The 15,162-nt window shown below is 58.6% G+C and overlaps 1 protein-coding gene across 1 annotated transcript in view; it reads left to right on the top strand.

Moving 5' to 3' along the window:
• The window catches only part of LOC121274785 (helicase SRCAP-like), a 67,404-nt gene that overhangs the window by 25,548 nt on the left and 26,694 nt on the right, over positions 1–15,162 (top strand). Inside the window, exons 3-7 of the mRNA XM_041182136.1 lie at positions 3,339–3,599; positions 8,281–8,466; positions 9,596–9,736; positions 13,524–13,752; positions 15,037–15,157. Of these exons, the coding sequence (XP_041038070.1) occupies positions 3,339–3,599; positions 8,281–8,466; positions 9,596–9,736; positions 13,524–13,752; positions 15,037–15,157 (938 nt within the window). The remainder of the gene's footprint in view (positions 1–3,338; positions 3,600–8,280; positions 8,467–9,595; positions 9,737–13,523; positions 13,753–15,036; positions 15,158–15,162) is intronic.

Below are 15,162 nucleotides of genomic sequence, written 5' to 3'. Positions count from 1 at the left end.
TTTCTCGCTCTCTCTTCTCTGTCCCCCCCATTTCTCGCTCTCTCTTCTCTGTCCCCCCATTTCTCGCTCTCTCTTCTCTGTCCCCCCCATTTCTCGCTCTCTCTTCTCTGTCCCCCCCATTTCTCGCTCTCTCTTCTCTGGTCCCCCCCCATTTCTCGCTCTCTCTTCTCTGTCCCCCCCATTTCTCGCTCTCTCTCTCTGTCCCCCCCATTTCTCGCTCTCTCTTCTCTGTCCCCCCCATTTCTCGCTCTCTCTTCTCTGTCCCCCCCATTTCTCGCTCTCTCTTCTCTGTCCCCCCCCATTTCTCGCTCTCTCTTCTCTGTCCCCCCCATTTCTCGCTCTCTCTTCTCTGTCCCCCCCATTTCTCGCTCTCTCTTCTCTGTCCCCCCCATTTCTCGCTCTCTCTTCTCTGTCCCCCCCATTCTCGCTCTCTCTTCTCTGTCCCCCCCATTTCTCGCTCTCTCTTCTCTGTCCCCCCCATTTCTCGCTCTCTCTTCTCTGTCCCCCCCATTTCTCGCTCTCTCCTCTGTCCCCCCCAGTTTCTCGCTCTCTCTTCTCTGTCCCCCCCCATTTCTCGCTCTCTCTTCTCTGTCCCCCCCATTTCTCGCTCTCTCTTCTCTGTCCCCCCCATTTCTCGCTCTCTCTTCTCTGTCCCCCCCATTTCTCGCTCTCTCTTCTCTGTCCCCCCCATTTCTCGCTCTCTCTTCTCTGTCCCCCCCATTTCTCGCTCTCTCTTCTCTGTCCCCCCCCTTTCTCGCTCTCTCTTCTCTGTCCCCCCCCTTTCTCGCTCTCTCTTCTCTGTCCCCCCCCTTTCTCGCTCTCTCTTCTCTGTCCCCCCCCTTTCTCGCTCTCTCTTCTCTGTCCCCCCCCCTTTCTCGCTCTCTCTTCTCTGTCCCCCCCCCTTTCTCGCTCTCTCTTCTCTGTCCCCCCCCCTTTCTCGCTCTCTCTTCTCTGTCCCCCCCCCCTTTCTCGCTCTCTCTTCTCTGTCCCCCCCCTCTTTCTCGCTCTCTCTTCTCTGTCCCCACCCCCTTTCTCGCTCTCTCTTCTCTGTCCCCCCCCCCTTTCTCGCTCTCTCTTCTCTGTCCCCCCCCCCCTTTCTCGCTCTCTCCCGCCCTCTGACATTCTGTTTATGGACTTGGGAGAGTAACAGCTCCCCCCCGCCCCCCCTGCCTGGGTTGTTCCGCTGCATCTCATGTCACCGAGGCTGTGGCTCCAGGGCGTGAGCGCCAGGCCCAAGGTTGAAGCTGCGGGATAGGAGCAGTCCGTTATAGCCCCTTGGGTAGGCTCAGCTGCCATTCGGTGAGCTGTGCGGCTCAAATCTCTGACCCAGCCTTGCCCGTACCCCTTAATCCGTGTGGCGATTGCTCTCGGATTTGAGAACAATTGATCCGGCCTCTGTGGCCGTGTGTGGAAGAGAGTTCCCAACCTCCACCATCCCGCGTGTGAAAGGGGTGTTTCCTGATTTCACTCCTTGAAAAACCCCTGGCCCAAATTTTCACCCTCGATCCCTTAGCTCCAGACACCCCCAAGCAGTGGGGGGGGGGGGGAGAAAAATAAATTCTCCCCCTCTCTGCCCAATCTGTTCCCCCTTAATATCTCAACTAATCACCTCTTAACCATCTTAATTCCAGGGAATACACTCCCCAGTTTCTGTTTAATCTCCTCATAATTTAACTCTCGGAGTGCAGGCAGCTTTCTACCGAAACGACGCTGCGCTCCGTGCTGAGCAGTGGAGGCTGGAACTGCTCCCGGTAACTCCGGAGGGGCGGGGGTTGGGGGGGGTGGGGGGGGGTGGGTGGTGGACCACCCGGGGCTTTGCAGAGCGGAAGCGAGGCTTCTCTTCCCACCCCCCCACCCCCGTGTTCCCATCCTTGCGACAGGCGAGTGAAGCGTTGGCCGTTCTGATTGTTATCGGTACCCGCTCGTGTCATTTTCATCATCCGTTGGCCTGGGTTCCCCACGGCCACCCCCCACTCCCAATCTCTCTGGGCCTCCGCTCCTCTGACCTTCACACCATTTCCCGAGCCCCCTGCTCGGTCCTTTTATCGGGTCCGATGCGGAAGACTTCACCCTCGCCCAGGGTGAAATCCGTTTGCCACCCTTTATCTTACCCGTTTCTCCCAGCAATATTGTTCTTCCGTCCCCACCGCTTAGGATGCAGCCTATCTCTGCGTCGACGGCAAACGTGGATTGGATTCTGTCCCCAACATCCAAGTAGTTTGTGAGCACGGTGAATCATTCAGACCCCCGACGCACACCCTTGCGGGACACCCCCAGTCACATTCTGCCGATCGGAGTATCTGTCCATTGTCCCTACTCTGCGTCTCCAGTCTCTCCGCCAGCCTTCGGACTAGCCCAATAATTTCCCTTCAATTCCACGGGTTTCGACTTGAGCGAACAAGCCTGTCAAGTGGCACTTCAACAAATGCCTTCTGGAAGTCCGTGTAAACACTCGTAGACGTTTTCCCTGCCCACGGCTTTAGATATCTCGTCAAAATCAAATTACTCAGCCCCTCCTCTTCCTCGCGCCCTGCACCACCTATCTCTTGATCAGCCGGGGATCTGTAAAGCGTTCGCTCACCCTTACCTTTTATTCCGGACTCACGTCATTTCCCAACAACCGACATTGGGCCAGCGCTTCCCTTCGTTTCCTGGCTGTCCCCTCGCATCTCTCTTAGGTGGCCAAGTGCTGCGCTGCTGGAACCTGAGGCTGCCGCTGCCTGCTGGAGTCCGTGGTCAGGACCCCGTGGCAATACGCCGAAGGAGAGCAGCGGGAGGGGGCGGGTGGGGTGCGCTGGGGCTTCTCCTCCTTCCTCCTCCCCTCCCCCCCCAATTCTGTCCCGAAGCCAGTATCGGCCCCTCGGTCAACACGGCGAAAGCAGCTTCTCCGGCTTGCCCCGCGGCGTCTCGGCACCCGGCGTCCTTACGAGGAGCTGCGGAAACGCCGTGTTGGTTTATTTTTTTTTGGGGGGGGGGGGGGGTAATGCCCGGTTCGAACCCGTGAGGCTGTCGCTCACCTGTCTCAGCCGTTGCCGGGGAGCGGGGGCTCGCTGGTTTAAACGTACAACTGCCCGGCTGGCGCGGAAGCGTCGGGATGGGTGGTGGTAGCGGGGGCAGGGGGGGGGTGCGGGGGCGGGGGGGGTGTCTGACTCCAAGCTCGAGCCTCTCACGTGGCCGGACGGGAGTCCTTGGGGGAGGAGGGCGGCGGGGTCGCCACCTCCAAGGCCTCCCTGCTGAGTTAGCCGACGTGACTTTGCCCGCTCGGTCAGCCCCGCGCCCCCCCCCCCCCCCCCCCCCCCCCCCCCCCCCACCTGACGGTGTCCTCTTGGTTTTCCCAGATTGCACACAGGGAGAGAATGACAGGCAGCAGCCCGGTTTCGCCGGCCTCCTCGCCCGCCTCGAGCGCGGGCGGCTCCCCGGCTCACCTCGGATCCCTGGCCAACGACTCGCTGGACGGACTCGCTGCCTCGCCCAAGCTCCAGCCCCGGGAGGCGCTGGCCTGCGGCCTCTGGGTCCCCGACCTCGGCCCCTGCAACCAGAACGCCAAGGGGCAGCCCTGGGACAAGACGCATGCCGAGATCGCCGAGCAGGCAAAGCATGTGAGTAGGCCCGGGGGAGAGGGAGGGGGGCGCGCAGCCGGGAAAACCCACAGCCCAGGCTTCAGTCCCGGCCTGCACTGGCCTCGTGTCACCCTCCGCCCCTACCCTGCATTTTTTTACCTCCCTTTAACCCCCCACCCCCATCACCCTGTCACCCTGAACCCCCTCCTGTTTCGTTCTCTCTCTCTCTCCTCCCACCTTCTGTTTCGTTCTGTCTCTCTCTCTCTCTCTCCCCCCACCTTCTGTTTCGTTCTGTCTCTCTCTCCCCCCACCTTCTGTTTCGTTCTGTCTCTCTCTCCCCCCACCTTCTGTTTCGTTCTCTCTCTCTCCCCCCACCTTCTGTTTCGTTCTCTCTCTCTCCCCCCACCTTCTGTTTCGTTCTCTCTCTCTCCCCCCACCTTCTGTTTCGTTCTCTCCCTCTCCCCCCACCTTCTGTTTCGTTCTCTCCCTCTCCCCCCACCTTCTGTTTCGTTCTCTCTCTCTCCCCCCACCTTCTGTTTCGTTCTCTCTCTCTCCCCCCACCTTCTGTTTCGTTCTCTCTCTCTCCCCCCACCTTCTGTTTCGTTCTCTCTCTCTCCCCCCACCTTCTGTTTCGTTCTCTCTCTCTCCCCCCACCTTCTGTTTCGTTCTCTCTCTCTCCCCCCACCTTCTGTTTCGTTCTCTCTCTCTCCCCCCACCTTCTGTTTCGTTCTCTCTCTCTCCCCCCACCTTCTGTTTCGTTCTCTCTCTCTCCCCCCACCTTCTGTTTCGTTCTCTCTCTCTCCCCCCACCTTCTGTTTCGTTCTCTCTCTCTCCCCCCACCTTCTGTTTCGTTCTCTCTCTCTCTCTCTCCCCCCACCTTCTGTTTCGTTCTCTCTCTCTCTCTCTCCCCCCACCTTCTGTTTCGTTCTCTCTCTCTCCCCCCACCTTCTGTTTCGTTCTCTCTCTCTCCCCCCACCTTCTGTTTCGTTCTCTCTCTCTCCCCCCACCTTCTGTTTCGTTCTCTCTCTCTCCCCCCACCTTCTGTTTCGTTCTCTCTCTCTCCCCCCACCTTCTGTTTCGTTCTCTCTCTCTCCCCCCACCTTCTGTTTCGTTCTCTCTCTCTCCCCCCACCTTCTGTTTCGTTCTCTCTCTCTCCCCCCACCTTCTGTTTCGTTCTCTCTCTCTCCCCCCACCTTCTGTTTCGTTCTCTCTCTCTCCCCCCACCTTCTGTTTCGTTCTCTCTCTCTCCCCCCACCTTCTGTTTCGTTCTCTCTCTCTCCCCCCACCTTCTGTTTCGTTCTCTCTCTCTCCCCCCACCTTCTGTTTCGTTCTCTCTCTCTCCCCCCACCTTCTGTTTCGTTCTCTCTCTCTCCCCCCACCTTCTGTTTCGTTCTCTCTCTCTCCCCCCACCTTCTGTTTCGTTCTCTCTCTCTCCCCCCACCTTCTGTTTCGTTCTCTCTCTCTCCCCCCACCTTCTGTTTCGTTCTCTCTCTCTCCCCCCACCTTCTGTTTCGTTCTCTCTCTCTCCCCCCACCTTCTGTTTCGTTCTCTCTCTCTCCCCCCACCTTCTGTTTCGTTCTCTCTCTCTCCCCCCACCTTCTGTTTCGTTCTCTCTCTCTCCCCCCACCTTCTGTTTCGTTCTCTCTCTCTCCCCCCACCTTCTGTTTCGTTCTCTCTCTCTCCCCCCCACCTTCTGTTTCGTTCTCTCTCTCTCCCCCCACCTTCTGTTTCGTTCTCTCTCTCTCCCCCCACCTTCTGTTTCGTTCTCTCTCTCTCCCCCCACCTTCTGTTTCGTTCTCTCTCTCTCCCCCCCACCTTCTGTTTCGTTCTCTCTCTCTCCCCCCACCTTCTGTTTCGTTCTCTCTCTCTCCCCCCACCTTCTGTTTCGTTCTCTCTCTCTCCCCACCTTCTGTTTCGTTCTCTCTCTCCCCCCACCTTCTGTCTCGTTCTCTCTCTCTCCCCCCACCTTCTGTCTCGTTCTCTCTCTCTACCCCCACCTTCTGTCTCGTTCTCTCTCTCTACCCCCACCTTCTGTCTCGTTCTCTCTCTCTACCCCCACCTTCTGTCTCGTTCTCTCTCTCTACCCCCACCTTCTGTCTCGTTCTCTCTCTCTACCCCCACCTTCTGTCTCGTTCTCTCTCTCTACCCCCACCTTCTGTCTCGTTCTCTCTCTCTACCCCCACCTTCTGTCTCGTTCTCTCTCTCTACCCCCACCTTCTGTCTCGTTCTCTCTCTCTACCCCCACCTTCTGTCTCGTTCTCTCTCTCTACCCCCACCTTCTGTCTCGTTCTCTCTCTCTACCCCCACCTTCTGTCTCGTTCTCTCTCTCTACCCCCACCTTCTGTCTCGTTCTCTCTCTCTACCCCCACCTTCTGTCTCGTTCTCTCTCTCTACCCCCACCTTCTGTCTCGTTCTCTCTCTCTACCCCCACCTTCTGTCTCGTTTCTCTCTCTCTACCCCCACCTTCTGTCTCGTTCTCTCTCTCTACCCCCACCTTCTGTCTCGTTCTCTCTCTCTACCCCCACCTTCTGTCTCGTTCTCTCTCTCTACCCCCACCTTCTGTCTCGTTCTCTCTCTCTACCCCCACCTTCTGTCTCGTTCTCTCTCTCTACCCCCACCTTCTGTCTCGTTCTCTCTCTCTACCCCCACCTTCTGTCTCGTTCTCTCTCTCTACCCCCACCTTCTGTCTCGTTCTCTCTCTCTACCCCCACCTTCTGTCTCGTTCTCTCTCTCTACCCCCACCTTCTGTCTCGTTCTCTCTCTCTACCCCCACCTTCTGTCTCGTTCTCTCTCTCTACCCCCACCTTCTGTCTCGTTCTCTCTCTCTACCCCCACCTTCTGTCTCGTTCTCTCTCTCTACCCCCCACCTTCTGTCTCGTTCTCTCTCTCTACCCCCACCTTCTGTCTCGTTCTCTCTCTCTACCCCCACCTTCTGTCTCGTTCTCTCTCTCTACCCCCACCTTCTGTCTCGTTCTCTCTCTCTACCCCCACCTTCTGTCTCGTTCTCTCTCTCTACCCCCACCTTCTGTCTCGTTCTCTCTCTCTCCCCCCACCTTCTGTCTCGTTCTCTCTCTCTACCCCCACCTTCTGTCTCGTTCTCTCTCTCTCCCCCCACCTTCTGTTTCGTTCTCTCTCTCTCGCTCCACCCCCACCTTCTGTTTCGTTCTCTCTCTCTCTCGCTCCACCCCCACCTTCTGTTTCGTTCTCTCTCTCTCTCTCTCTCTCTCGCCCCCACCTTCTGTCTCGTTCTCTCTCTCGCTTCCCACCCACCTTCAGTCTCGTTCTCTCTCTCTCTTCCCCCCGGCCTCGTGTTTCGTTCCCGTTCTCTCCCCCCCGCCTCGTGTTTCGTTCCCGTCCTCTCCCCCCCGGCCTCGTGTTTCGTTCCCGTTCTCTCCCCCCCCGGCCTCGTGTTTCGTTCCCGTTCTCTCCCCCCCCGGCCTCGTGTTTCGTTCCCGTTCTCTCCCCCCCGGCCTCGTGTTTCGTTCCCGTTCTCTCCCCCCCGGCCTCGTGTTTCGTTCCCGTTCTCTCCCCCCCGGCCTCGTGTTTCGTTCCCGTTCTCTCCCCCCCGGCCTCGTGTTTCGTTCCCGTTCTCTCCCCCCCGGCCTCGTGTTTCGTTCCCGTTCTCTCCCCCCCGGCCTCGTGTTTCGTTCCCGTTCTCTCCCCCCCGGCCTCGTGTTTCGTTCCCGTTCTCTCCCCCCCGGCCTCGTGTTTCGTTCCCGTTCTCTCCCCCCCGGCCTCGTGTTTCGTTCCCGTTCTCTCCCCCCCGGCCTCGTGTTTCGTTCCCGTTCTCTCCCCCCCGGCCTCGTGTTTCGTTCCCGTTCTCTCCCCCCCGGCCTCGTGTTTCGTTCCCGTTCTCTCCCCCCCGGCCTCGTGTTTCGTTCCCGTTCTCTCCCCCCCGGCCTCGTGTTTCGTTCCCGTTCTCTCCCCCCCGGCCTCGTGTTTCGTTCCCGTTCTCTCCCCCCCGGCCTCGTGTTTCGTTCCCGTTCTCTCCCCCCCGGCCTCGTGTTTCGTTCCTGTTCTCTCCCCCCCGGCCTCGTGTTTCGTTCCTGTTCTCTCCCCCCCCGGCCTCGTGTTTCGTTCCCGTTCTCTCCCCCCCCGGCCTCGTGTTTCGTTCCCGTTCTCTCCCCCCCGGCCTCGTGTTTCGTTCCCGTTCTCTCCCCCCCCCCGGCCTCCTGTTCCTGTTTCGTTCCCGTTCTCTCCCCCCCGGCCTCGTGTTTCGTTCCCGTTCTCTCCCCCCCCCGGCCTCCTGTTCCTGTTTCGTTCGCCCGTTCTCTCCCCCCCGGCCTCCTGTTCCTGTTTCGTTCGCCCGTTCTCTCCCCCCCCCCCGGCCTCCTGTTCCTGTTTCGTTCGCCCGTTCTCTTCCCCCCCGGCCTCCTGTTCCTGTTCCGTTCGCCCGTTCTCTTCCCCCCCGGCCTCCTGTTCCTGTTCCGTTCGCCCGTTCTCTCCCCCCCCCGCCTCCTGTTTTGTTCGCCCGTTCTCTCTCTCTCTCTGTCACCCTCTGTTGTTCGCCCCCCCCCCCCCCCATTCTTGCCGGTGCGTTCGCTCTCCCCTATCCGCTCCTGCCCACGCTCACTCTCTCCTTCCCTGCTGAGCCCGCCCTCTCTCATTCTGCTTGTCGCCGGATACGTGTGACACTTGGGATGCGCTCTGATGAAACCTGTTTTCCACCTTCTCACTCTCCTTTCTTTCTTTATCTCTCCCTCTCTCCGCCCGGATCCAGGAAGCCAAGATCGAGCACCGGATCGCTGAGCTCCGGAGGGAGGGTCTGTGGTCCCTGAAGAGGCTGAATCGTGTGCAGGAGCCCACCCGGCCCAAGACGCACTGGGACTACCTGTGCGAGGAGATGCAGTGGCTGTCGGCCGACTTTGCACAGGAGCGGCGCTGGAAGCGTGGCGTGGCGAGGAAGGTGAGGCCCGCCAGAGGCCTAGGGGATGAGGGTTGGAGAGGGGGGCGGGAGTCCTTCAGTAGCATTTCTTCTCCCACGTGGCCTGCGAGGTCTATCTGAGGACGAGTGCCATGTGCGCTCCCCTCTTCCGATTGCTCGTCACGTCCCTGACCCGGGCTTGTTACGTAGGTGAGGGCCATTCGGCCCCTCGAGCCTGCTCTCCCATTCGATAAGATCAAGGCTGATCTGACTGTTGGCCTGAACTCCGCTCTCCTGCCTGTTGCCCCCCCACCCCACCCACCCACCCCCATAACCCACGACTCCCTTCTGGATCCAAAACCCGTCTCGCTCGGCCTTGAGTATATCCAACGCCCCGGCCTCCACTGCTCTCTGAGGCGGGGGGGACAGAATCCCACAGACGGACCCCCCTCTGAGGGAAGAAATTCCTCCTCATCTCCGTCTTCATCGGGACCAACGGGAGACCCTCTCATTCTGAAACTGTGCCCCCTCCCCCCCCTTCTTCTAGATTTCCCCCCCATGAGGGGGGAAACATCCTCCCAGCATCCCTCCTGTCGAGCCCCTACCCCCCCTCAGAATCTTATCTGTCTCGATAAGATCACCTCTCATTCTTCTAAACTCCAACGGGTGCAGGGCCCAACCTGCTCAACCCCTCCCATCACAAGACAAACCCCCTTCGTCCCAGAAATCAGCCGGGTGAACCTGCTCTGAACGGCCTCCAGTGGGGGTAAATCCCTCCTTAAGTAAGGAGGCCAAAACTGTCTCCAGTGCTCCAGGTGTGGTCTCCCCAACGCCCTGTACAGTCGGAGCGAGACTTCCCCACTTTTATCCTCTATCCCCCCTTGCAGTGAAGACCAAACAGGTGTTAAGCAGCGTGGCGAGGGCTGGTGGGGTTGGGGTTGGGGCTGGTGGGCTTGGGGGTCGTGTAGGTGCGGGCCCTAGCGCAGCCGATCCCGCGCCCTGGGTGACGCTGAACTGGACGCTCCCCACCAGCCCCGGGCGCTACCTCTCCGCCGCTCACCCCGTTGACTCGTTCGCTCTCTTCCCTGCATTCCCCCTCTCCCTCTCTCCCCCCCCCCCCCCCCCCCCCCCCCCCCCACACACACACACACACACACACACACACACACAGGTTGCCAGGACTGTGCTGAGGTTCCACGAGGAGCAGCGCCAGAAGGAGGAGAGGGCCAAGCGAGATGAACAAGCCAAGCTCCGACGCATTGCCTCCACCATCGCCAAGGAGGTCAAGCAGTTCTGGACCAACGTGGAGAAGGTAAGGTGGGGTTATGGGGGGGGGGGGGGGGGGGTTCGCATTGGTCACTGTCCAGGAATCGCCACTTAAACCTACGTCGGCACCCTTCCTTTGCAGGGTGGCGGTGGTCAATGCGGCATCGTCACTGGGCATGTCGCCCAGGGGTCCAGGCTGATCCTCGGGGGCGGGAAGGTGGAGGACAGGGGCTCGTATCCCCACCACGACAAGCGGTGGCGTTTAAGTTACAATTAACAGAACTAAAACCTGGAAGAAGGAGCCGGTCACTTTAACGGTGGCCGTTTACCAAACCCATCTGGCTCACCAGTGTCCTTTTATCCAGGGGAGGAAGCCTGCGGCCCTCGCCTGGTCTGGCCTGCACGTGACTCCAGACCCACGGCAGTCGGTCACCACTGCCCCGCTGAAGTGGCCCCGGGCACTCGCTCGGTTCGAGTGGCAATTAGGGATGGGCAGCAAGCGTTGTTCTGGCCAGTAACCCCAAGTCCCGTGAAAGAATAAAAAGGGGGCTGGTGTCGCAGGCCCTCATGAGTGAGGGGGGCCAAAGATCTGGATGGGATAATGTTTTTGGGGAGGTTTTTGGTTTTTGTTTAAGGTGAGAGTTGTTATCGCTGCTGAATCTCCCCAGTGGAACCAACTATTGTCCCCATCAAACACTCCCAGGACAGGTACAGCACAGGGTTAGATACAGAGTAAATCTCCCTCTACACTGTCCCATCAAACACTCCCAGGACAGGTACAACACGGGGGGTTAGATACAGAGTAAAGCTCCCTCTACACTGTCCCCATCAAACACTCCCAGGACAGGTACAGCACGGGGTTAGATACAGAGTAAATCTCCCTCTGCACCGTCCCCATCAAACACTCCCAGGGCAGGTACAACACGGGGGTTAGATACAGAGTAAATCTCCCTCTACACTGTCCCCATCAAACACTCCCAGGACAGGTACAGCATGGGGTTAGATACAGAGTAAATCTCCCTCTACACCGTCCCCATCAAACACTCCCAGGACAGGTACAGCACGGGTTTAGATACAGAGTAAAGCTCCCTCTACACTGTCCCCATCAAACACTCCCAGAACAGGTACAACACGGGGGTTAGATACAGAGTAAATCTCCCTCTACACTGTCCCCATCAAACACTCCCAGGACAGGTACAGCACGGGGTTAAATAGAGTAAATCTCCCTCTACACTGTCCCCATCAAACACTCCCAGGACAGGTACAGCACGGGGTTAAATAGAGTAAAGCTCCCTCTACACTGTCCCGATCAAACACTCCCAGGGCAGGTACAACACGGGGGTTAGATACAGAGTAAATCTCCCTCTACACTGTCCCCATCAAACACTCCCAGGACAGGTACAGCACGGGTTTAGATACAGAGTAAAGCTCCCTCTACACTGTCCCCATCAAACACTCCCAGGACAGGTACAGCACAGTTAGTAAATGTTAGTAAACAACAGCCCTTAAACAGGTCACTGCCTTTCTGCCATAGGCAGGGATTTGGTAGCTGGGGCTGAAAGAGATTCCTCCTCTGCAACCCATGGCTGGCTGGATCAGTGCCAGCTGTGTTACTTTACAGGAGGGACAAAGTTTTCGCCAGCATGCATGCATGCACACGATGGGGCTGTGAGCTTGAATGCAGCAGATACACTGTCTCCAAACCCACGACCGCTACCATCTGGAAGGACGAGGGCAGCAGACACACGGGGAACACCCACCGCCTGGAAGTTCCCCTCCGAGCCCCTCACCCATCCCGACTTGGGAATATATCGGCCGTTCCTTTGCTGTCGTATCATCTGTTGAGTGTGTTGCTGATGAGGCTAGCGTTTCGCAGTCAGATGCATGAATCCAGTCCAGAGCTCCCCAAGCTGCGGTGGATCATTAGTCCAGGGCTCTGCATTGCCACCAGAGTACCATCCTGCCACCTTCAATGGGCGATGGGCAATAAATGTACATCCCAGCGATTTTCTAACCACACACACACACACACACACACACACACACACACACACGCACACGCGCACGCGCACGCGCACACACACACACACACGAATTTTTAAAGACGTCACGTCAGGAGCTGACAATTCGAGGAGGGCGGAAGTTGGGAGGTTGAATGGGAGTGTGTCGGGATAGTGGAGCCCAGAGCTCGTCAAGGCTGAGTAGCCGAGGCAGGGTTTGGAGGTGGCGGCGGTGTTGGGGAGGTTGGAAGTGGGGCCCAACTTGGCGATGGAAGGGGAGAGGCGTTGGCCAGGAGGGGGCGGGATAATGAACCGGTCCCCGGGAGGCCGCCGAGCGGTGGGCAATGAGACACGGCCTCCTGAGCGTTGAAGGTCCTATTTTGATGATTGAAGGAGTTGGTGAAAACAATGCTCCTTTGCCGGGGTGGGGGGGTTGCCGGGAATGTGGAGCAGTTTTGCTGCTGGGGAGGGGTGTCAACTGGAACTTGGGAAAACCTGAGGTGAATGAGTTCCCTTGCGGCAGTGGTGAAGACGGCGTACAGATTTGCCAGGGACTGTGGGGTCAGGAACATGCTCAAGGGGCTGAATGGCCTCCTGTCCCCACATTGAGTGCTGGGGGGGAGCATGAATTGGGGAACTGGATAGCCCTTGGGCCATTCGGCCCCTCGAGCCTTCTGCGCTACCTGAGAAGGTCATGGCTGATCTGTTTGTCTTTCGAGTTCCACATTCCCATCCCCCCCCCCACTAACCTTGGATTCTTGTGAGGCAAGGGAATCAGTCTACCACCCCCCCTTAAAAATATTCAGTGAAGCCAGGAAGTTATGATGAATCTTTATAAAACATTGCCCTGGTATCCATTGGAGGGTTGTGTCCAGTTCTGGGCTCCGCACTTTAGGAAGGATGTGAAGGAATTAGAGAGAGAGAGCGAGTGCAGAAAAGATTCACGAGAATGGTTCCAGGGATGAGGAATTTCAGTTCCTTGGATCGATCGGAGAAGTTGGGACTGTTCTTCTCGGAGAAGAGAAGGTCGAGAGGAGATTTGATCGAGGTGTTCAAAATCACAAGGGGGTCTGGGACAGAGTGGATCGGGAGAAACTGTTCCCATTGGGGGAAGGATGGAGAAGCAGAGGGACACGGATTGAAGGCGATGGGTAAAAGGAGCGACGGAGACACGAGAAACTTTTTCACGCAGCGAGGGGTTAGGATCTGGAACGCGCTGCCTGAGAGTGTGGAGGATGGAGGGTCAATCCAAGGGTTAGGATCTTAAATGTGCAGCCTGAGTGTGGGGGAGGGAGGGTCAATCGAGGGGTTAGGATCTGGAACGCGCTGTCTGAGAGTGTGGGGGAGGGAGTGTCAATCGAGGGGTTAGGATCTGGAACGCGCTGTCTGAGAGCGTGGGGGAGGGAGTGTCAATCGAGGGGTTAGGATCTGGAACGCGCTGCCTGAGAATGTGGGGGAGGGAGGGTCAATCGAGGGGTTAGGGTCTGGAACGCGCTGCCTGAGAGTGTGGGGGAGGGAGGGTCAATCGAGGGGGTTAGGATCTGGAATGTGCTGCCTGAGAGTGAGGGGGAGGGAAGGTCATTCAAGGCGTTCGAGAGGGAATGGGATATTTATCAGGAAAGGATGTGCAGGGTTAACGGCGGGGAAGGCGGGGGGAACAGCGGGGTGTGGGGGTGGGAATGGCACTGGGTGAATGGTTGGTTTGGAGACCCGGCACCGACACGACGGGCAGAGTGGCCTCCCCGCGTTGCGAGCGTGGTCACTCTCCTCTCCGGAGGTCCAGCTCCTTGTTTTTTTTCTTCCTCAACGTGGTCGGTTTCTTTGTGGGTGCAGGTGGTGCAGTTCAAACAGCAGTCCCGCCTGGAGGAGAAACGCAAGAAGGCCCTGGACCTGCAGCTGGATTTCATCGTGGGCCAGACGGAGAAGTACTCGGACCTGCTCAGCCAGAGCCTCAACGAGTCGCTGCCGGCCAGCAAGCCTGGGTCGTCCCAGCTCGGCTCTTCCCTGGCTGGCTCAACCGCCTCCACCCCTCCTGTCTCCGGCTCCGTCACCGAGGACGAAGGTGGGTGAACGGGGCGCGTTTCCCTGCTGCTGAGGGGTTGGGGCTTGGCGGGTAGGGGGTTAGGCGGGGTGCATGGTGGGGGTGATGGGCGTCAGTGGAAGGCTCCCTGACTCTCTCTCTCTCTCTCTCTCTCTCTCTCTCGCTCTCCATGTGGAACCTAAACCTGAGGAGCAGCAGAAGGCCATTCGGCCCCTCCAGCCTGCTCCCCCATTCACCAAGATCGCGGCTGATCTGATTGTGGCCTCAACTCCACTGTCCTGCCGATTGTGCCCTCCACCCCCGCCCTCAAAACCCCTCGACTCCCCTGTCTCACTCATCCTTGAGTATATCCAACGCCCCGGCCTCCACTGCTCTCTGGGAGGGTGGTGGGGGGAATCCCACAGGTGGACCACCCTCTGAGAGAAGAAATTCCTCCTCATCTCCGTCTTCAACGGGAGACCCTCATTCTGAAACTATGCCCCCCGTTCTAGATTCCCCCCCCCCCATGAGGGGGAAACATCCTCCCAGCATCCCCCCCTGTCGAGCCCCTACCCCCCCTTCAGAATCTTATCTGTCTCGGTAAGATCGCCTCTCGTTCTTCTAAACTCCAACGGGTACAGGGCCCAACCTGCTCAACCCCTCCTCACAAGACAAACCCCCTTCGTCCCAGGAATCAGCCGGGTGAACCTGCTCTGAACGGCCTCCAGTGGCGGTAAATCCCTCCTTAAGTAAGGAGGCCAAAACTGTCCCCAGTGCTCCAGGTGTGGTCTCCCCAACGCCCTCCACACACACACACACACACACACACACACACACACACACCTTGCAATAAAGGACAACGTTCCGCTTGCCTCCCCCAATCACTCGCTGCATCTGCACACCAACTTTTTCCCGATTCATGCACCAGGACACCCAGATCCCTCCGCACCTCAGAGCTCAGCAGCCCCTCTCTGCATTTAAGCGATACTCTGCTTTTCTATTCTCCCTGCCAGAGTGAACAATCACCTTTTTTTATGTTATACACGTTATTCTCCATCTGCTCGCTCGATTTATTTCACTGGCCAGACTTTGTCCGCCCCTCGCAACTTGCTTTCCTGCCTATATTTATTTTTTTTGTGCATGTCGTCAGCAAAATGGGGCTGCAGTACAATCGGCCCCTGCGCCGAAGTCCTGAATGTAGATTGTAAACAGCTTGAGGCCTCGGCGCTGACCCACCCCACCCCCGCGCACTCCGCCGACCTGACGATGGTCCACACGTCCCGACCCCTCTTCTTTCTGCACCCCCCCCCCCCCCACTCCCCGCAGACTTCGAGCCACACGAGGAAGAGGATGACGAGGAGACGATAGAGGTGGAGGAGAAGCAGGCGGGCAACGACGCCGAGACCCGGCGGAGGGAGATCGAGCTGCTGCGGCGGGAGAGCGAGCTGCCCC

The sequence above is a fragment of the Carcharodon carcharias genome (genome assembly GCF_017639515.1).
Source record: "Carcharodon carcharias isolate sCarCar2 chromosome 38 unlocalized genomic scaffold, sCarCar2.pri SUPER_38_unloc_2, whole genome shotgun sequence".
Classification (NCBI taxonomy): domain Eukaryota; kingdom Metazoa; phylum Chordata; class Chondrichthyes; order Lamniformes; family Lamnidae; genus Carcharodon; species Carcharodon carcharias.
Note: the sequence above shows the minus strand (reverse complement) of the source record. Positions and strands in the feature narration are given on the sequence as shown.